Source organism: Mobula birostris, chromosome 13 (genome assembly GCF_030028105.1).
Source record: "Mobula birostris isolate sMobBir1 chromosome 13, sMobBir1.hap1, whole genome shotgun sequence".
In the NCBI taxonomy this organism is placed as follows: domain Eukaryota; kingdom Metazoa; phylum Chordata; class Chondrichthyes; order Myliobatiformes; family Myliobatidae; genus Mobula; species Mobula birostris.
Genome location: NC_092382.1, coordinates 50,577,070 through 50,600,591, shown reverse-complemented (window position 1 = coordinate 50,600,591; position 23,522 = coordinate 50,577,070). Strand labels below are relative to the sequence as shown.

Here is a 23,522-nt window from a genome sequence, read left to right as displayed (position 1 = left end):
AACTTAAGCAGGATAAACAAAAGTTAGCAGTATTACACGTATATATGGGTTTAAATATAACTCCCAAACTATTGAGCTCCGGGTAAATTATGAAGTTCAGTTCAACCAGAATAGGTGAAGAGAGGTATTTGTAATCCAGGGTAAATGTCGAGAGAAGGCAATTTTGTCGAATTCCACAGGTTCCACGGTGATAAAACGAGAGGACAGTCGCTGTAGATTTTATCCATTGTTGTTCCAAATCCACATACAAATTATAACCGAAAGTGACTTGTCACAAGGGGTATCGTCTTCAAGTGAAAAACCACACCCACACCCAGGCAAGGGTTAACACATAAGTGGGCTTCACAGGATACCCCAAATCAGATCCACTCCTATGGATCAAACGAGGTGACCACCACATATTCGATGTTCGCTGAATCGATAATTAACCCACCCTTGTGGGCATTAGGAAAGTTCTAAACAGTGACCCTTGGCCACCAGTTCCCTGGTTTCGATCCTTCCAGTTTTCATCCTTCATCTCTGTCTGACTCTGAGTGTCTGTGTCCTCGGTTAAATCTAAACAAGCTGCGAGCGATGTAAACAAGCTGCAAGTCAGACTGATTCACCTTCTCAATCTCTCTCTCTCTCCCCTAAAATGACAGTCCACAGCAAACAAAACCTCGGGATTCATAGCAACGGCTTCTCCCCTGTGTGAACTGACTGGTGTGCCAGTAGTTGGGATGACTGAGTGAATCCTTTCCCACATTCTGAGCAGGTAAATGGCTTCTCCTCAGTGTGAACTAGCTGATGTCTGTGTAGGGTGGAAGACTGTGTGAATCTCTTCCCACATTCTGAGCAGGTGAACGGCTTCTCCCCAGTGAGAACTCGCTGATGACTCTGTAGGTGGGATGACCGAGAGAATCCTTTCCCACATTCTGAGCAGGTGAATGGCTTCTCCCCAGTGTGAACTCGCTGGTGACTAAGTAGGGTGGATGAATCAGTGAATCTCTTCCCACAGTCTGAGCAGGTGAACGGCTTCTCCCCGTTGTGAACTCGCTGGTGAGCCATGAGGTCAGATGACCGAGTGAATCCCTCCCCACATATTCAGCAGATGACCAGCCTCTGCCCAATGTGAACTGACCGGTGTGTCCACAGGTGGGATGACTGACTGAATCCTTTCTCACACACAGAACAGGTGAATGGCCTTGCCCAGTGTGAACATGATGTACATTCAATTGGGATAACTGAGTGAATCCATTCCCACAGTCTGAGCAAGTGAATGGTCTTTCCCCTGTGTAAAACGACGGCCGTGCCAGTCGGTCAAATGACCAAGTGAATCCCTCCCCACAGTCTGAGCAGGTAGGATGGTCCATTGAATTCCTTGCTCTATTTCTTAAATATCTAGACAGAGACAGCAAAACTGGCATACTGTGTTTGAGATTCCAGGAGAGAAATTCCTTCTCCTTTTTAACCTGTAGAAAGATTTACAAAATCCATCAATGGATGTAGGACAACATTTCAGATGAGATTCCTTCAGTTGCCAAGGTTTGATCTGGTATCACACTGTTACACTGAGGTTCAACCCAAGTTGGAGAGAGAAATCATCTTCTATCTGGGCACAGTGATGGTATCTGGAATGCCCATCAAACTCTCTGATGCTCTTCCTGTCTCTATAAGAATGGGGCATTTCTGCCATCTCCAATCTGTGACCTGGCTCAGTTTGGCTCTCTCCATTGGTATTATTCCCTGCTCCTGCTGAGCAGCCATGGGTGCCTGGCCCCACAGTAACTGAAACAGTATCACGCAAACTGTCTTTCTTGACATACATCAGGGATTTTCTTTTATGTATTACTAACTTAACATGCCACAGTTTTAACGCCACATAAAACATTCCTGCCGAGATGAATGGTTGGTCCGCACAGCCGTTAAGAAGACTTAAGGGTGAATATTTGTATTATTTCAGGTTCTTGTAGAAAAGTACAACACAGAAACAGGCCCTTTGGGCCATCTGGTTTGTGCTGAACTATTTAAACTGCGCACCCCCAGACCCCTACCATCCAGGTACCTATGCAAACCTCTGAAATGTTGAAATCGTGCTCGCATGCACCACTTGTGCTGGCTGCTCATTCCACACCCGATGACAGTCTGTGTGAAGAAGTTTCCCCTCATGTTCCCATTGACGATTCACCTTTCACCCTTAACCCATGGCCTCTGGTTGCATTCCCACACCATCTCAGTGGTAAAAGCTAGCTTGCATTTACCCATTGTCTTGTACAATGTCAGCATAACCTCCATCTCCTGTACTCAGTACTTTGGTTTATGAAGGCCAATGTGTCAAAATCTTTCTTTCCGTCCCTACCTAACTGTGACACCACTTTCAGTGAATTATATTCCCAGATCCCTTTCTTCTACCGCACTCCTCAGTGCCCGACCATTCACTGTGTAAGACCCGGGTCCTACCAAAACGCACCTTACACTTGTCACCGTTAAATTCCACTTTCCATTTCTCAACCCACTTTTCCAGCGGGTCCAGGTCGCACTGCAAGCCATGATAGTCTTCCTCGCTGTTCACTGCACCCCAATCTTGGTGTCATCCACAAATTTGCCGATCCAGTTAACCATGTTAACATCAGATTACTGATATAGATGACAAACAACAACAGATCCAGCACTGATCCCTGTGGCACACCACTAGTCTCAGGCCTCCAGTCAGAGAGGCAACCATCTGCTACCACAGTCTGGCTTCACCCAAAGACAGTGTCTCATCCAATTTACTATCTCATCTTGAATGCTGAGTGACTGAACCTTCTAGACCAACCCCCCATATCTGACTTAGTCAAGTGCCTTGCCAAAGTCCATGTAGACAACATCCACTGCCTTGCCTTCATCCACTTTCCTGATAGCTTCCTCGAGAGGCACTATAAAATTGGTTAGACATGACCTACCATGCACAAAGCCAGGCTGCCTATCCTTAATCAGAACACACCAATCCAAATTCTTGTATATCGAGCTCCTGCACACACGTTCCAATAACTTTCCCACTACTGATTCAGGCTCACCAACGTATAATTTCCTAGTTTATTTCTAGAGCCTTTTTTAAACTGTGAAGCAGCATTGGCTGTCCTCCAATCCATCACCTGTCACTAAGGGTGATTTAAGTATCTGTGCTTGGGCCCCAACAATTCTGCACTTGTCTTTGGCAAGGTCCCAGGGAACAACTTGTCAGCCCCTGGGGGTTCATCCACACTAATTTGCTTTAAGACAGCAAACACCTCCATCTCTGTAATCTGTACAGGGTCCATGAAGTTGATGCTGCTTTGCCTCACTTCTATAGACTCTGTGTCCATCTCCTGTGTACATACAGAAAAACTCTCCCCCATCTATTTTGTCACCTCATATGGATTACCATTCTGATCTTCCACAGGATTAATTTTTTTCCCTTGCAATCTTTTTGTTCTTAACATATCTGCAGAATCCCTGAGGATTCTCCTTCACCTTGTCTGCTGGACAACCTCATGCCTTCTTTTATTTCTTTCATAAGTGTTCACCTGAATTTCCTGTATTTCTATTTGTTCCTATCTGCATGTACCTGGTATGCACCTCCTTTTTATTGATCTGGGAAATGAAAGCCAAGGGGGTGATAGAGCTGTGTAGTGGAAGGTGGGGGCAAGGGGGTGACACTAAAGTTGCAGGGGGAATTGGAGCCTGAGTAACAGAACAGATAGTGGAGGGGTTGTGGAGACAAATGTTGTTCAGTCCTCAGACAAAGTCAGGAATGAAAAAGTTGCCATGGTGCAGTGAACATTTCAATACATGAAATATATACAGTGTATATTTCAATACAGGGAGCAGCGTAGGAAAGGCGGATGTGTTCACGGCATGGAACAACACTGGAATTATGACACTAGGATCTGGCAACTGTGGACTGGGACAGGTTGCTTTATGGCAAAGGTGTGCTTGGTAAATGCGAGGCCTTCAAAGCAAAATTTTGGTAGTACAAAGCAGGTACGTGCTTGTCAGAATAAAAGGTAAAGTTAGAAACTGTATCTCTTGGTTTTCAAGAGATATTGAGACCCTGGTAAAGCACAAAATGGAGTTGCAGAACAGGGAGAGGCAGGTAGGTTCTTATGGAGTATAAGAAATGCAAGGGAACAGATAGGAAATAAATCAGGATGGCTAAAAGAAGGCATGAGGTTGCTGGCACAGAAAAGATGAAGGATAATCCTCAGGGATTCTAGAGATAGATTAAGAGCAAAAGGGTTGTAAGGTACAAATTTGGTCCGCTGGAAGACCGAAATGGCAATCCACGTGTGGAACCAAAGCAGATGGGGGGAGATCTTAAATATTTTTTCACCTTTATTTACTCAGGAGATGGACAAAGGGTGTGTGGGAGTGTGGAAAAGCGGCATTAAAATGGTGGACCCTGTAGAGATTAAAGAAAAGAAGTTATTTTGCTGTTCAACATAGAACATAGAAATCTACAGCATATTCCAGGCCATTCAGCCCACAATGTTGCGCCTACCATGTAACTTACTCTAGAAGCTGCCGAGAATTTCCCTAGCGCATAGCCCTCTATTTTTCTAAGCTCCATGTACTTATCTAAGAGGCTGTTAAAAGAGCCTATTGGCTATCCAAATACTCAATGCCCATCATCATTTTATACACCTAAAAAAGGCACTAGATATAAACAAGGAAATTATACACTGCTTTGAGGATTTGTCAGTAATATACAAAATTATGAGGTTATAGATAGGGTAAATGCAAGCAGTTTTTTCCATTGAGGTTGGGTGGGATGACAACCAGAGGTCATGGGTAAGAGGGGAAGGTGAAAATTTAATGGGAACATGTGCAAAAGCTCTTTACAGAAATGGTTGTGAAAGTGTTGAATGCGATGTCAGCACAAGTGGTGAATATGAGCTCGGTTTCACCATTAAGAGAAGTTTGATAGGTACCTGGATGGTAGGGGTATGGAGGGCGATGGTCCCAGTGCAGGTAGTTGCATTAGACAGCTTAAATGTTTTTTGGCATTGACTAGATGGGCCAGATAGCCCACTTCTGTACTGAACTATTCCATGTTTTTATGACAGAGAAGCTGGCCGAACTTGTTTGGAAGGGATACGGTAGGAGTGACAATGGAGCAGCAATGGCTGGAGTTTCTGGGAGCAATTCAGAAGTTGAGTGATCAATACATCCTAAAGAAGTAGAAGCATTGGGAAGGCAGGAGGACACAACCGTGGCTGAAATGAGAAGCTAAAGCGAACATAAAAGCCAAAGACAGGGCAAACAAAAGAGCAAAATCTATTGGGAACCTTTTAGAAACCAACAGAAGACAACTACAAAAAAAGTCTGATGAGCTCAGTGCATAAAATCATGATTTTGTAGTCATTAATGGGCTTTGATTGCACCCAATAGTCTTAAGTATTTAAAGGAACAAAATATCTGGGGCCTCAATATCTCTTGAAAAGCAAGGTTCCCTACACCAGTTACCTTTCAACTTTCATTTTGGCAGGCACATACAAACTCTGCATCCTCAAAATTTCACTTCTGAAGGCCTCCCACTTACAAGGACTTCTTTGCCAAAAAACGGTCTGTCCCAAACCACACTTGTCAGATGCTTTCTGATACCATCAAAATTGACCTTTCTCTAATTTAAAATCTTAACCCGTGGTCCAGACCTCTCTTTTTCCATATTTACTTTGAAACTCATGGCATTATGATCACCAATTTCTGTCACCAGCCCTGGATCATTTCCTAACAGTTCATTGCACACTTCTATGTACTGATTAAGGGCACATTTGACAAACTCCACCCCATCTAGTGCTTTTACAGTATGTGAGTCCCAGTCAATATACAGAAAGTTAAAATCACTTACAGGAACAATCTTTGTTTCCAGGCATGGTCTGTGATCTGTCTACAAGTTTGTTCCTCTAAATCACTCAGACTGTTGGGTGCAACCAAGTCCCAATAATGGCTACAATATCATAATTCCCTGCCCTGAGCTCATCTGGCTTTCCTATGATGCTTCTTGCATTGTGATATACACAGCTCAGCACATTCATCGCACCATGCTCAACCATTTGATTGCTGACTCTATCTGACGTCTGAACAACATCTGACTGGTGTCAAGAAAACAAACTCTCCCTCATTGTCACAAAAACAAAGGAGCTGATTGTGGACGACGGGAGGACTGGAGACAGGGTAACCCCTATGGGCATCAATGGATCTGGGGTTGAGAGGGTGAACAGCTTTAAGTTCCTCGGCATAAACATCACTAAGGATCTCACATGGTCTGTACGTACCAGCTGTGTTGTGAAAAGAGCACAACAGCACCTCTTTCACATCAGATGGTTGAAGAAGTTTGGTCTGGGGCCCCAAGTCCGAAGAACTTTCTACAGGGACACAATTGAGAGCATCCTGACTGGCTGCATCACTGCCTGGTATGGGAACTGTACTTCCCTTAATCACAGGAACCTGCAGAGAGTGGTGCGGACAGCCCAGAGCATCTGTAGATGTGAACTTCCCACTATTCAGGACATTTACAGAGACAGGTGTGTAAAAAGGGCTCAAAGGATATTGGGACCCAATTCACCAAAACCACAAACTGTTCCTGCTGCTACCATCCAGGAAACAGTACCACAGCAAAAGGACAAACAAGCTCCGGGACATCATCTTCTACCAGGCCAACAGACTGATTAATTGATTTCTATGTCTAGGGTTCTCAGTAATACTAGATGGACTGTTAACTGTTAGTTGCTTATTACCAAAATGGCTTCTCGGAAGTGTGATACTAAAATGGCTTCTCGCACGATTAACTGCTGAACAAGGGGTTCTCCGTAACCGCATGTTTGGGTTATACTCAGTGATAATGGAAATTGTATTCATTTGCTAACCAATGGAAGTCATGTCCTGTTATCTTGTATGTGTGTGCTGAGTTGAGGAGGGCGGGTTTTTTTCGGGAGGCGAGCAGACAGGACAGACGGGCGGGGAACGGACAGCAGTTCCAGGGCGGTTGATACCGGGCCTCGGGGGTTCAGAGGGTGGCCGGAGACTCGGAAGGACTCTGTGGATGGAGTCGGAGGCGTGAGCTCCAACGTATGAAAATATTATGTGCACAAGACTGATAAGTTACTGATGTGGCGCCTTTTCTCCAGCAACTTTTGCATCTGCACAATGCACACAGGGGACACCAGTTTCTGTATTGGACATAAATATTTCCCCCGAACCCTCCTGAGGAATTGAGGATATATAAAAACATCATTTTGAACCGATGTGACCACTGGCTAAAAGAATAATTGGGACTGAATAGGAACGTTTGAACTGAAGTAAACTCTGTCTTCAGCAGTTAGCTAAGACAGGCTCATTACCAGTTCTCTGCGGCTTGCAGAGAGACAGACTGAGAGCTGATAACATTGTACATTGTACCCTCGTTTGAGTAAAGGGAGGGGGACTCGCCGATAAGGACAGGAATGAACATCTGTCTGTAATTAAATCAGGGCCTTGCAAAGAGAATAACTGATAAGGACTGGACAGCACATATATCTGTAAATAAAACCGTGATTTAGCGAACTCCCTTATCTAAGTAATTAAGATTGGCACCAACAGACTTGGTGGGCGTACCAGTTCAAATAACATCTTGCAATATTAATGCATGGGGCTCACTATGTATAAATATACGGCTGTAACCCAACTAAGTCAGTCCAATTGTCAGATGGTGGCACTTCTTACCTGCCTTCCCTTTGACAACTGGGTCTCAAACTCCTGCAGGAGAATGCACAATAAACTGTGGTGACGATAAGAAGCTGGTCTTCTGAGTTTTACTCAGATTCAAGTTTAACACTTGGCGTCACGAACAGGATTCCAATAGAGGGAGTGCCAAGCAGACCGACTGAGTAAGCAGCTGGACCACTCTGGGGACTCCGTAGGCCAACTGGGCGCCCTTTAGTCGCTCTCCATTAGTTCCTTTGGAGGTACGGTCCCTCGCCCAAGGCTGATCACATACCTTGACGGGATTGGGACAGAATCTGTCGGAAGACAGAATTATGATGTTGTAGCAATTAGTGAAACTTGGCTACAGGAGAGGCAGGACTGGCAGCTTAATATTCCAGGGTTCCGATGTTTCAGATGTGATCGAGGCAGAGGAATGAAAGGTGGGGGAATAGCATTGCCTGTTAGGGAAAATATTACAGCAGTGCTCAGGCAGGACAGATTAGAGGGCTTGTCTACTGAGTCCTTATGGGTGGAGCTGAGAAACAGGAAAGGTATGGCCACATTAGTGGGATTGTATTACAGACCACCCAATAGTCAACGATACTTGGAAGAGCAAATCTGCAGAGAGATAGCAGGCAACTGCAGGAAACAAAGTTGTGGTGGTAGGGGATTTTAATTTTCCATACATTGATTGGGACTCCCATACTGTTAGGGATCTAGATGGTTTAGAGTTTGTAAAATGTGTTCAGGAAAGTTTTCTAAATCAATATATAGAGGGACCAACTAGAGGGGATGCAATATTGGATCTCCTGTTAGGTAACGAATTAGGGCAAGTGACAGAAGTCTGTGTAGCGGAGCACTTTGGTTCCAGTGATCATAACACAATTAGTTTCAATTTGATCATGGACAAGGATAGATCTGGTCCTAGGGTTGAGGTTCTGAACTGGAAGAAGGTCAAATTTGAAGAAATGAGAAAGGATCTAAAAAGCATGGATTGGGACAGGTTGTTCTCTGGCAAAGATGTGATTGGTAGGTGGGAAGCCTTCAAAGGGGAAATTTTGAGAGTGCAGACTTTGTATGGTCCTGTCAGGATTAAAGGCAAATTGAATAGGAATAAGGAACCTTGGTTCTCAAGGGATATTGCAACTCTGATAAAGAAGAAGAGGGAGTTCTATGAAATGTATAGGAAACAGAGGATAAATCAGGTGCTTGAGGAGTAGAAGAAGTGCAAGGAAATACTTAAGAAAGAAATCAGGAGGGCTAAAAGAAGACATGAGGTTGCCTTGGCAGTCAAAGTGAAGGATAATCCAAAGAGCTTTTACAAGTATATTAAGAGCAAAAGGATTGTAAGGGATAAAATTGCTCCTCTTGAAGATCAGAGTGGTCGGCTTTGTGTGGAACCAAAGGAAATGGGGGAGATCTTAAATAGGTTTTTTGCGTCTGTATTTACTAAGGAAGCTGGCAGGAAATCTATGGAATTGAGGGAATCAAGTAGTGAGACCATGGAAACTGTACAGATTGAAAAGGAGGAGGTGCTTGCTGTCTTGAGGAAAATTAAAGTGGATAAATCCCCGGGACCTGGCAGAGTGTTCCCTCGGACCTTGAAGGAGACCAGTGTTGAAATTGCAGGGGCCCTGGCAGATGTATTTAAAATGTCGCTGTCTACGGGTGAAGTGCCGGAGGATTGGAGAGTGGCTCATGTTGTTCCGTTGTTTTAAAAAGGATCGAAAAGTAATCCGGGAAATTATAGGCCGGTGAGTTTAACGTCAGTAGTAGGTAAGTTATTGGAGGGAGTACTAAGAGACAGAATCTACAAGCATTTGGATAGACAGGGACTTATTAGGGAGAGTCAACATGGCTTTGTGCGTGGTAGGTCATGTTTGACCAACCTGTTGGAGTTTTTCGAGGAGGTTACCAGGGAAGTGGATGAAGGGAAGGCAGTGGATATTGTCTACATGGACTTCAGTAAGACCTTTGACAAGGTCCCGCATGGGAGGTTAGTTAGGAAAATTCAGTCGCTAGGTATACATGGAGAGGTGGTAAATTGGATTAGACATTGGCTCGATGGAAGAAGCCAGAGAGTGGTGGTAGAGAATTGCTTCTCTGAGTGGAGGCCTGTGACTAGTGGTGTGCCACAGGGATCAGTGCTGGGTCCATTGTTATTTGTCATCTATATCAATGATCTGGATGATAATGTGGTAAATTGGATCAGCAAGTTTGCTGATGATACAAAGATTGGAGGTATAGTAGACAGTGAGGAAGGTTTTCAGAGCCTGCAGAGGGACTTGGACCAGCTGGAAAAATGGGCTGAAAAATGGCAGATGGAGTTTAATACTGACAAGTGTGAGGTATTGCACGTTGGAAGGACAAACCAACGTAGAACATACAGGGTTAATGGTAAGGCACTGAGGAGTGCAGTGGAACAGAGGGATCTGGGAATACAGATACAAAATTCCCTAAAAGTATCGTCACAGGTAGATAGGGTCATAAACAGAGCTTTTGGTACATTGGCCTTTATTAATCAAAGTATTGAGTATAAGAGCTGGAATGTTATGATGAGGTTGTGTAAGGCATTGGTGAGGCCGAATCTGGAGTATTCTGTTCAGTTTTGGTCACCAAATTACAGGAAGGATATAAATAAGGTTGAAAGAGTGCAGAGAAGGTTTACAAGGATGTTGCCGGGACTTGAGAAACTCAGTTACAGAGAAAGGTTGAATAGGTTAGGACTTCATTCCCTGGAGCGTAGAAGAATGAGTGGAGATTTGATAGAGGTATATAAAATTATGATGGGTATAGAGAGAATGAATGCAAGCAGGCTTTTTCCACTGAGGCGAGGGGAGAACAAAAACCAGAGGACATGGGTTAAGGGTGAGGGGGGAAAAGTTTAAAGGGAACATTAGGGGGGACTTCTTCACACAGAGAGTGGTGGGAGTATGGAATGAGCTGCCAGACGAGGTGGTAAATGCGGGTTCTTTTTTAACATTTAAGAATAAATTGGACAGATACATGGATGGGAGGTGTATGGAGGGATATGGTCCGTGTGCAGGTCAGTGGGACTAGGCAGAAAACGGTTCGGCACAGCCAAGAAGGGCCAAAAGGCCTGTTTCTGTGCTGTAGTGTCTATGGTTCTATGAGACTCGTATAAGGGTAGGCAAAAGTGGGCAGGAGGCGGTACTGGGTAAATTTTACTGAGTGGGCAGGAGGTAGATGTGCTGGGTAATTTACTTGGAGAACATGGATCCACTGCAGTCGATTGATAGGAGTGGGCCAGGAGCAGCCCTACACAATATGTGTGAGAGTTTTCCAGACAAGGAAAAGGATTTGTGAATGCTGAGTGCAGAGCTGAATAAGAAATTGGGGACAAAATGTGGCCACTGGGGGGTGGGGGGAACCTGGGATATTACCTCATGAGAACAAGCAGTAAATTCGATATGGAAAAAGAACTGTGGAAAGAAGTGGAAATTGTTAAAAAGGGAACGGAAGGAAAAGGCAGATGTAAAGTGGAACAGTATATTATTAGCAAGTTGGAGGAATAATGCATGTGACAAAGGGATCGAGGTATGTACTGCAGAAGGAACGCCAAAGGTTGGGAGACACTAAAAAGCGGAGTGTAAATGGGTGGATGGGCACCGGAAACGAGAGCAGGAAAAACAATGTAAGCAAACCAAGGCTGGCCATGATAGGAGAGAAGGGCAGGAACGTCAGTCTAAAGTTCGAACTGATTGGGAAACAAGGGATCCCGAACCCATGTCTGGCATACTGACCCTGTTTGAGGGCAGTCACTGTGATGAGGAGTGGGCACCCATCATACACCCCCACCTTACCAGGGGCCAAGTGCACCCAGTGCCCCTGAACCCCAATCCTCGGGGTACTCAGATACAGTGGCCGCTCGGGTAGACAGCGGCGACAGGGGAGGGGAGGTCTCTATACCCTGAGATCCAGAAAGGGAATACAAAGGATTATTCCGAGACAGGGAGGGAAGAATCCAATAAAACCCCAGAGTTAATGGCTCCACAAAGACTATTGCCCACCCGAATGCTGCCCAATCCACGAGCAGGAGGAGGGACCTCAGTGATTCCTCTGTCTGCACCCTGGAAGCCTCAGGAAATGATAATGATCATGAATCAGGCCCCAGATAGAAAAGAAAAACTAGCACAGTTTGCTCAGTATGTCCGCAGTACTACACAAATGTATAATGCGACCTGGGAAGATTTATTCTGTCTCTGCTGCATGATTCTCTCAGCTGATGAAGGGCTGAAATGGAAGGCAGAATTGAGCTACCAAACCTATCAGGACTTACAGGTGGGAAACCATAATGAGAATAAAGAGACAGACCGGATTATTCAAGCCTTGGAAACAGCTCTACACCAACCTGTGAACATCACTAAAGTACTTGAATGCAAAGCTAAGCCTGGGGAATCGGGACCAGACTATTGGGAGCGATTTGTGGCCTGCTACAGCACTTTCGCAGGAGACCAAGCCTTTAATGATGGGAATCCGTTCCCCCAGTTTAATACCTTACTGTTCCAATGCTTACCAACCAAGTTAGCCAACATGATTAAAACAAGTAATATGGATTGGCCTGACAGTGAACAAGATCGAATGCGACGAGCTTTGACATACTATTGCGAGCCGACTTTCGAATCCTGATCAGCCCCGAAGGGCACTAATATTAAAGGTGAATATGTTCAGTGGGAAGGACACGAGCGGACTATATCTGGGGATCAGAAATGGGAACAAAAACCTACCAAGGGACAGGAGGGGACAACAACCCATTTAGAAATTGACAAGCAAGGATGCTTCCTACCATGAGTACCACCCCTCGGAAAAAGCCCAATGTAATATTGCAAGTTGCTGGAATTCCAATTCCGTTTATGATTGATATGGGGGCAACCACAACCACTCTCGATCAGGAAATAGTGTCTGAAAAGCGATTCCAGCTATCAGACGATACAATCACTCTGTCTGGGTTCGAAGGCACAGAACATACGTATCCACGTACCCAGCCACTGCAGGTGGAATTCCTGGGGAACCAGTGTGGTTTCATTTACAGTCACCACTAGTCAGGGGTGTAATCTAGCAGGAAGAGACATGCTCTGTCAGTTGGAAGCCAATATTCCATGCACAGACAAGGGTATCACCCTGGGAATAGCAAACAACCGACAGCGTCCCCAGTTACCGACCCCCCCAGTGGTGGGCACTTAATCTGGACTCCACTGCGTTTGAACCCCTTCTGCCAGTGGTTGACCCCCATGTGACTCTGTGCTATGACCCTACGGGGTGTTCAACTGAGGAAAGCCAATATTATGCATCCCTCGAGGGACAGAAGTTCCCAGTCACGGTGATTGGAGAAGTTAAAGGAAGAGAGGGCAGAGCATTACTGGCTGAAGTTCCAGATTTCCTTTGGCGACAGACAGGACCAGTGGTTCCCTATATCACCGTTAGGGTTTGCCCTGGGTTCAAGCCAAAGAGCCGAGGTTCCTTGCCTACACCCTGACGAAACAAGCCCCCAGTACCGAGGGAGACTGGCAAGACTTGGTTGTGGGCCAACTCCGATACTGGAAGGAGTCGGAGGTGAAGACGTGACATCTGGTAAGACACTCTTTTAATACTGACTGAATCCAAGACGTTGTACCCCATCTCTGGGAAATTTCAGGCCATGAAGTCGGCAGCATCAACTGCCTCCCTGTCCAGATCACCGTGAAAGAAGAACAGACTCTCCCATCCATTCTGCAATACCCCCTCAAGCCCGAGGCAACGTTTTATGAGGATGAAAACTCTTTTGTGGATCCAGCAGGAAAACGATATTCTGGCTATGTGATAGTGACGGACAGTGAAGTAGTTGAGCAAGCCTCTTTTGAAGCAGCTGTCTCCGCCCAGAAGGCTGAGCTGTTTGCTCTGACTCGTGCCTGTATCCTAGCAACAGACAAAAGTGTGAACGTTTACACAGAGTTCCGTTATGCATTTGGAGTTGAACATAAATAATCTTCCAGAAATAGTAAGGGACAGAGAGTCCAGTGAGATGGAGGAACTGAGGGAAATACATGTTAGTAGAGAAGTGGTGTTAGGTAAATTGAAGGGATTAAAGGCAGATAAATCCCCAGGGCCAGATGGTCTGCATCCCAGAGTGCTTAAGGAAGTAGCCCAAGAAATAGTGGATGCATTAGTGATAATTTTTCAAAACTCTTTAGATTCTGAACTAGTTCCTGAGGATTGGAGAGTGGCTAATGTAATCCCGCTTTTTAAAAAAGGAGGGAGAGAGAAACCGGGGAATTATAGACTGGTTAGCCTAACATCGGTGGTGGGGAAAATGCTAGAGTCAGTTATCAAAGATGTGATAACAGCATATTTGGGAAGCGGTGAAATCATCGGACAAAGTCAGCATGGATTTGTAAAAGGAAAATCACGTCTGACGAATCTCATGGAATTTTTTGAGGATGTAACTGGTAGAGTGGATAGGGGAGAACCAGTGGATGTGGTATATTTGGATTTTCAAAAGGCTTTTGACAAGGTCCCACACAGGAGATTAGTGCGCAAACTTAAAGCACACGGTATTGGGGGTAGGATATTGATGTGGATACAGAATTGGTTGGCAGACAGGAAGCAAAGAGTGGGAATAAACAGGACCTTTTCAGAACGGCAGGCAGTGACTGGTGAGGTACCGCAAGGCTCAGTGCTGGGACCCCAGTTGTTTACAATATATATTAATGACTTGGATGAGGGAATTAAATGCAGCATCTCCAAGTTTGTGGATGACACAAAGCTGGGCAGCAGTGTTAGCAGTGAGGAGGATGCTAAGAGGATGCTGGTTGACTTGGATAGGTTAGGTGAGTGGGCAAAGTCATGGCAGGTGCAATTTAATGTGGATAAATGTGAGGTTATCTACTTTGGTGGCAAAAACAGGAAAACAGATTATTATCTGAATCGTGGCCGATCAGGAAAAGGGGAGGTGCAACGAGACCTGGGTGTCATTATACACCAGTCATTGAAAGTGGGCATGCAGGTACAGCAGGCGGTGAAAAAGGCGAATGGTATGCTGGCATTTATAGCGAGAGGATTCGAGTACAGGAGCAGGGAGGTACTACTGGAGTTGTACGAGGCCTTGGTGAGACCACACCTGGAGTATTGTGTGCAGTTTTGGTCCCCTGATCTGAGGAAAGACATTCTTGCCATAGAGGGAGTACAAAGAAGGTTCACCAGATTGATTCCTGGGATGGCAGGACTTTCATATGAAGAAAGACTGGATGAACTAGGCTTATAGTCGTTGGAATTTAGAAGATTGAGGGGGGATCTTATTGAAACGTATAAAATCCTAAAAGGATTGGATAGGCTAGATGCAGGAAGATTGTTCCCGATGTTGGGGAAGTCCAGAACGAGGGGTCACAGTTTGAGGATAAAGGAAAAGACTTTTAGGACCGAGATGAGGAAAAACTTCTTCACACAGAGAGTGGTGAATCTGTGGAATTCTCTGCCACAGGAAACAGTTGAGGCCAGTTCATTGGCTATATTTAAGAGGGAGTTAGATATGGCCCTTGTGGCTAAAGGGATCAGGGGGTATGGAGGGAAGGCTGGTACAGGGTTCTGAGTTGGATAATCAGCCATGATCATACTGAATGGCGGTGCAGGCTTGAAGGGCCGAATGGCCTACTCCTGCACCTATTTTCTATGTTTCTATGACTACGGGGTCCTCTGGGAACATGGGGATTCCTGACTGCCTCTGACCACCCCATTAGTAATGCCACCTTTGTAAACAACTTACTCACCGCTCTACAGCTATCTCGAGTCTTGTCTATTATTAAATGTGCGGCCCACACCCGCATGTCCGACCGGGTCACTACAGGCAATGTTTTAGCGGATAAGACAGCCAAAAGTGCGGTCGAACCCTTGGTAGTTGTAGTTCCCTCGGGTTTCCTTCAAGCAACCTTCTGTGACTTAAGCAGAATGGATTTGCTAGACATGCGGGAGGTACATACTTTTCAGGGGGATGCCTCTGAGGAGGAACGCAAACTGTGTCCCAGATGGGATGCCAGAAAGACCCCGATATAGGTTTTTGGATCACCCCAGTGGGACAGGTTTGTGTTCCTGCACAGTTTTTACCAATATTGTACACACCCCAAAAAGGAGGGAAGGGTTGGTAACCTGTACCCTGTACACCGGGTACGTCTCCCTTGACAGGCGAACCTTTTTCACGTCTACAAGTTGATTTTATTGAATTGCCTAGAGTGCATTGCTATAGATACTGCATAGTTATTATAGACTTGTTTAATAGATGGATTGAAGCTGTTCCAACTACCAATAATACTGCTATGACTGTTGTGAAGGTATTATTACAGGAAATAATTCCCAAGTACGGCCTGCCAGAGATGCTGAGCTCTGACAATGGGCCACACTTAGTGGTGAAAGTAAACAAAGGGGTCTGTAACAAACTAGCTATCAAGCAACAATTCCACTGTGTACACCACCCACAGGCCGCTGGCATAGTGGAAACTGCCAATGGCACTCTGAAGAGTAAATTGGCCGAACTAACAGCAGAGACTGGACTCACTTGGTTGAAGCTGGCCCTAATCCACATGAGGGCTACCCCACAGGGGAAAACAGGGTTGTCACCAGCTGAAATCATTTATGGACGGCCCATGAGGACACCCTGGGAACAAAGACCTTGTGTACCATTGCTCCCAGAAAGTCTACCAGCAAAATTGGATATGCATACCCTAGGGGAAGAGATGGGGAAATACATATGCCAACGAACCAAAATTCTCCAAGCATTACATTCACAGGTATGACATGCTTACAAGGAAGAGAACTACCCCGCAGAGAGGAGTGACTATCCCACCATAGAACCTGGGAATTTTGTCCTGATCAAGAACTGGGATCGAGGGAAACTCAGACCTCGGTGGAGAGGACCATATCAGGAGTTACTGACCACTCCCACGGCTGTGAAACTGAAGGGGCAATCTCGGTGGATACATCGAACAGACAACAAACCTGTTACTGAAGGAACTGAGTAGAAGGACTCTCTCGACTAAAGGAAAATGTATTGGTTGATAGTGGTGTTCGTGTTTATGTCTTTGAGAGGGCTCACCCCAGCATCCAGGGGCCCCCATGTTAACACCTTTCTGTCACACAGGTGGAACTAGGGGCCTGCTGGGTTTGTGGTGAAATTCCCCAGCATGGTAAAACTATGGTTCCAATGTCAGTAATGTTACATGCTTAAGGAGATCTGTGTTTTTTGTGAGAATGCGGTAATGGTATTTTGGAGGTCACCTGATGTGATTTTCCCGCCGATGTGAGGTCAGGTGATGACATGTGCCCCGTGACGAAATAAGGGTTGACTCAGGTGACGCAGTGGGGTTTTGAGTTTGTGGATTTCCAGGTAGAACGTGTTGTGCCTCCGTTTCTGTTACGTGTTTGTTTTTGTGACGCAGTTTCATTTTTAAAACAGAAGGTGTGTTCTCTTACAAGATATTGTATTTGAGCTGGGAATTTGTGGCTGGAAGTGCCAATTTACTCAATTCAGACAGTTTTGAAGGAAGAGTGAAGAATTCATCGAAGTGAAGGATCGAGAGAAGTCGGCATCGGTTGGCAGTTTAATAAAGGATCGACCTTTTTGAGTCTTCGTTGGAGAGAACCTGCATTGAGGTAACTCTTGCAATAGCGCAATGAGTTCATGCACAAACGCTCTCTCTCTCTAAAAGGAATTTGAGGTCAGTTGATTTAAATTGTTTATTTTTGGCATCGGGAATCCTGTGGACAGAACCGGCAGTAAAGGTGCGTCGGTGAAGAAATCGTTCTCCAGAGAAGTCTCTCCCAATTGAATGTGTAAAACTGTTGGACTTTCGAAGTTATCGCTTTAAGAACTGTACCTGACTGTATCGCTTTAAGAACTGTTTTCAGCATTTAACACTTTAAGAACCAGAGTCGAGTGGCGAGCTGGTGAACAACTGCGTACCTGTTAACCTCCAGTTAAAGTTTTCCTTTGTTTTTACCTCCTTATCGTTTATACGTGTTTAATAAATGTTTGGTTGTTTTTATAAAACCTGTCTCGGTAAATATTCATTGTTGCCGGTTACGCAACAGTAATCCCACTGAACCAGAGTGAGGAACTCTCAGCCTGGGCTTTCTCAAATAACACCCGGGGAAGTGAGGTGAGGAACTGTGGTCCAGTCAGAGATAACTGTGGCTGTCAGTGTTCTGAGGGATGGTATCTCTCAAACAGAACTTCCTATACTGGGAAATATGCATCCTGGCCATACTTGCAGGTGCCCAGCAGCGGAGAAGCTGAGACTGAGCGATTTTGGATGATCGCTTTTCTCTCCTATGGAGTAGCCAGGAATTCACGAGAGATAATCAGTTTGGCTACAACACTTGAGGAGCTGGCCACAATACTGCAGGGGCTCTGACAGAATCACAGGCCCAAGTAACAGAAATATCCACTGAAATGATTGCAATCCGGCAAACAATCCCACAGAATCGTATGGCTTCAGATTTTATCCTGGCTGAGAAAGGGGGAACCTGTGCTATTATTGACACAGAATGCTGCACCTATATCCCTGATGACTCTACTAACATTACATCCCTCTCCAAGCACACTGCCAAGGAGACTGACAGCATCAAGAAAGTAGGGCAGGATTTACATGGGTTCACCAAAGGGTCGAAATGGTGGTCTTCGAAGGCCTGTTCAGTAATATGTGGGGCATTATATTGCATTATGGCCGAATAGTTGTACATATGATTGTTATCATTACCGTTGTTGCTTTCTCTGTAAAAAATTACTGCTTTGTAGATCAAGTAATAATCAAAAGGAGGGAATGATAAAGTATGTAAAAGGGTTAACACTTCGTTAAACAATAGCAGCCTGTTTTTCTGAAAGAAACTGCTGATGATCAACAGATGTGCTGAGCCATGCTGAGCCATATTTCTTCTTGAGGGTCGCTAGCTAGGGTTTCAGGATGCTTATCTCCCTGTGCACTCATGCATAGAGATAGGACAGCTTCAGTCTGTTCCGTGTGTGTAAGCCATTATGACTATTTTGTAATTTGTCTTTAGGGGCTGTCATGTAGTAAATAACTTTGGCTCCAGCCTGTCTTGTGTGGCGGGTATCTGGACGGATATATCTGTGGTGTAAGGGAAATTGTTAGTCAGTTAGTGGATTGGGCGGGAACAGTCATAGACTGAGTAAGCCCCGGGTGCTTGGAATAAAGAGTTTGTACTTAAACGGTCTCTGAGTGACTTTATCTGGATTCGACTTCCACAGAATAGGAGTGGTTTTAAAGGGCTGGGCTGCTGGAAGCACATTACCAGACCTGGAGTGATTGCAGCTGGGTCTGACAGAGGCATAACTGGCTCTTCTGGGCACATTCAGTCTCACCCCAACTGCTTCCTACCTTCTCTTGTATAGATATGTAATGTCTAAAGGACTAGTGTTTGAGTAAATAAGACTCACCAAACTTTCTCCTGACTGAATCACTGGAATCTCCGAGTCAGATGAGTTCTCTCCAGTTGATGCTCTCAATCCTCGGGCTGGTTCACTTGTTGCTGTTCCCTCGTCTTCAGTCGTGGTTTGCTTCCATTTGGGGTTTTTCTTCCAATAAATCTCTCACCGCAGGTCTAACTTTAACATGTAATGAAGCCCATTAACAATAAAAAGGAGAACCAAACATTTCTGCTTCATGCTTCTAAGAACAAAACTCACTGAAATTTAAACGTTGTAGGCAGATATAATGATCTCAGTGAACAATCTTTTATTGTCCCTCACACGTCACAAAACGATATGGGATAAGAAGGAGCCATCAGTCAGTCATGGTAAGACATAAGACACAGGAACAGAATTAGGTGATTCGATCCATCTGGTCTGCCCCATCACTCAACCATGGCTGAGTTTTATTCCAACACCATATTCCTGCCTTCCTCCTGTAACCCTGAAGCTACTTAGCAATCATGAACATATTAATTTCTGTCATAAATATACCCAAATGGCAGCTTCAACCAATCTCTGCGGCAACAAGTTCCACAGATCAGACATATTTTCCCCAAATTTTTTTTCTCATCTGAGTTTTTAAGGGAAGCATCTTTATTCTGAGACTCTACTGTGAGATTACAGACTCTCTATCTAATGGAAACATCCTCTCCATGTCCACTGTATCCAGGCTTTTCAGCATTCGATGGGTTTACTTAACCATACATCCCCTCACCACCCCCACCGTCCCTCTGAACTCCATTGAGCACAGGTCCAGAACCATCAAGTGCTCCTCATACATAAAGCTGATCATTGCTGAAATGCCGAGGGGTGATTGGTAAGTTCGTGGCCTAAGGTGGAAGGCGCCAATTTTAGAAAACCTAGCATTTTTCAATTATCTGAAACAGAAATACCACAAAAGTTATTAACTCCAAACTTTCAGCATAGTCACTCAAAGAGTTGAACTACACGTGCATGTAACGAGAGCTGTATAACTTTAGGCCTTCTAACTTAGGCCACGATCTTATCAATCGCCCCTGTTACAGCTCCGACACCTAAAAAAATTGCCACTGCACCCCTGCTCCGGCCGTCCGGCAGAATAGTGCTCCTTTCTCAATGCCCTAACCCAGATTTACACAACCACGAGGAAATCTTCCTCACCGCCGCCCGAACGGCACACACCGGCAACTGCGCATGCGTTTAATGGGAGGTTCTCCGCAGCACCTCCGGTGGCCGGAGGTCTGCTCATCCCACCAGTGGCTGGAGGTCCATGCAGCGCCACCGGTGGCCGGAGGTCCATGCCGCGCCACCAGTTGCCGGAGGTCCATGTAGCGCCACCGGTGGCCGGAGATCATTCAGACAGACCTCCTCCGGCAGGCACTGCATAAGGAGGGCATTAAAGTGGGGGGAAGCGTTTTCCTGACCAAAGTTGGGATCCCCAGCATACGTGGCGTAAATGGAAGCAAACCTGTCAAAAAACTCGGGACCGTCCTCGTCTTTCCGAGGTTTACAATTCAATACTCTGATCAGATCCATTGGTTGGGACAAGGCCCTTCTCAGGGTGTCTCCAATGCGTTGGATCTGGTCCGGGCCCTGGGGGAAAGCGGCACTAAAAGCCGCCCAATCTGCATGGCCCCCTTGGGCCTAACGCCATTTCTCCTGTTCCACAGGATTAAGGGCCATGTAACAGAGGCAATAAAGGTCCTGGGGAGCAGCCTGATAGATTCGGATTACGCGTAGTAGGTGATCTATGAACCCTTCGGGATCGGTCTTTTTGTCGGGGGCCCCTTGCATTATCATGGCCATTTCCTGAGGCTTCCAAGGAGTGTATACCTCAATAGTTGGTCCCTGATTATGCTGGCCTGCCTGGGGATTAGGCACAGTCCTAAATGGGAACTGTCAGGTCAACGGAGGCCAGTCATTCTCGGACTCATGATCAAAATTAGAGTTGGGGTCTGGATCATCAGGGTCCTGGGGATCTAGGGTGGGACCATGGCCCAACAGTCCGTCAGTTGGGCGAGCCACCGCGTTGCGCTTCGGCTGGGGCTTTGGGACTGGAAGCTGTGTGGTCCGCCAGTGAGTTCGGGTAGCAATATAGTCCGAAAATTGTGGGGTACCTGATCTGCCATCAGTGATAGTCCCGGGAAGTACGGAGGATGCCGGGACGGGGGCCGTCACGGGGGCTGATGTGGGGGTAGGAGAATAGGGGGTGGTTTCGAGACCTGACCTGAAGGATTTGGTAAACCGGGTGGGGGAGGGAGTGGGATTCCTGCAGGGGGCTGAAGGAACTGTTACATCCTCATTGTCGGTTTCTTCGACGGTGTCAAATGAAATCAGCAGTCCTGACATATCCAAAGGTGCATCTTTCCCGGTTGATTTAATTTGTTGTTTATCAAATAATTCACATAAGGCCTTTACAACCACATATGGTCGGACCTGGCCCTGATCATCGGTAATAGGGATGTTTCGTTTTTTGGCATTTTCTTCCCAGGATGTCTGGCTGGAACGCTCATTTAATCTGTCCGCTACTTTTACCCACATTGTAATCAAATCTTTCCATTATTAAGAGCAATTTTGCTTCTAGACTTCAGTCTCTGTTTTTTTGCATTTGTCCATGTCCCAAGTTCCCCCCAACGGCCAATTTCCACCCCCACCACCAATCTTTTATTTAAGCGCGCACTAAGACGTCTTAGGTTCTTTTCTAGCTCCGGATTTTCCTTACACATCTTTCCGAGTGGCGTGGTAATGTCCCCCTTATCCACAGTCTGACCCATGTTTATCACTTTACTCCCGAATCCACTTCAAGGTCCTGACCTTCGCGTGGGAGATTTCCCCTCTAACAACCGGTCTGAGGCTGGCTGCAGTTTCAGTGAAATATCACCCGTCCCTCCCCGAATCTTTTACTGCAGTACTCGTGAGCGAGGCGACCCCAACTCAGTCACTCGTAGAAAAGCGAGATTTCCACTAGTTCACAAGTGTACCTAAAACGTTTCTACAGCATCCGGATGGACTGCAGGGGAGAGCCACTTCCCCTGTGTTTGGCCAAACGTCTGCTCTGCCCTGTGCTGATCAATTTAATCTACACGCCCCGTCCCCTCCTACGCCAATTAGAATGGTTACCAGCTTCAAAATGTAATAGGATATTGCCACTAACCCGCTGACCAATTTGCTGTAACACACTCAAAGAAAAATGTAATAGGTCACTACCAATGATCCGCTGCCCAATTTATTAGCACCGGCAGGCTTTAATACTCACAATCCTTCGTCGGGGATTGTAACCCCTCATTGAGGTCCTGGACCTCCAAAACAAATCGTGCGTGTCGGCCCCTGGTCTCGGAGTCCCGGACTCCCTGTTTCTCAGACACTATTTCACTGCGTGTCGGCCCCTGGTCTCGGAGTCCCGGACTCCCTGTTTCTCAGACACTATTTCACTGCGTGTCGGCCCCTGGCCCGGAGTCCCGGACTCCCCATTTCTCAGACACTATTTCACTGCGTGTCGGCCCCTGGCCCCGGAGTCCCGACTCCCTGTTTCTCAGACACTATTTCACTGCGTGTTGGCCCCTGGTCTCGGAGTCCTGGACTCCCCGACTCCCTGTTTCTCAGACACTATTTCACTGCGTGTCGGCCCCTGGTCTCGGAGTCCCGGACTCCCCGTTTCTCAGACACTATTTCACTGCATGTCGGCCCCTGGTCTCGGAGTCCCTGTTTCTCAGACACTATTTCACTGCGTGTCGGCCCCTGGCCCCGGAGTCCCGGACTCCCTGTTTCTCAGACACTATTTCACTGCGTGTCGGCCCCTGGTCTCGGAGTCCCGACTCCCTGTTTCTCAGACACTATTTCACTGCGTGTCGGCCCCTGGTCTCGGAGTCCCGGACTCCCGGTTTCTCAGACACTATTTCACTGCGTGTCGGCCCCTGGTCTCGGAGTCCCGACTCCCTGTTTCTCAGACACTATTTCACTGCGTGTCGGCCCTGGTCCCGGACTCCCTGTTTCTCAGACACTATTTCACTGCGTGTCGGCCCCTGGCCCGGAGTCCTGGAGTCTCTGTTTCTCAGACACTATTTCACTGCGTGTCGGCCCCTGGCCCCGGAGTCCCCGACTCCCTGTTTCTCAGACACTATTTCACTGCGTGTCGGCCCCTGGCCCCGGAGTCCCGGACTCCCTGTTTCTCAGACACTATTTCACTGCGTGTCGGCCCCTGGTCTCGGAGTCCCGGATTCCCTGTTTCTCAGACACTATTTCACTGCGTGTCAGCCCCTGGTCTCGGAGTCCCGACTCCCTGTTTCTCAGACACTATTTCACTGCGTGTCGGCCCCTGGTCTCGGAGTCCCGGACTCCCTGTTTCTCAGACACTATTTCACTGCGTGTCGGCCCCTGGCCC

The 23,522-nt window shown here is 46.3% G+C and overlaps 1 protein-coding gene across 1 annotated transcript in view; it reads right to left on the bottom strand.

Moving 5' to 3' along the window:
* Positions 1–666: 666 nt before the first annotated feature.
* LOC140207931 (uncharacterized) overlaps positions 667–23,522 on the bottom strand; it is a 139,298-nt gene continuing 116,442 nt past the window's right edge. Inside the window, 1 exon segment of the mRNA XM_072276469.1 lies at positions 667–1,071. Within this exon segment, the coding sequence (XP_072132570.1) occupies positions 667–1,071 (405 nt within the window).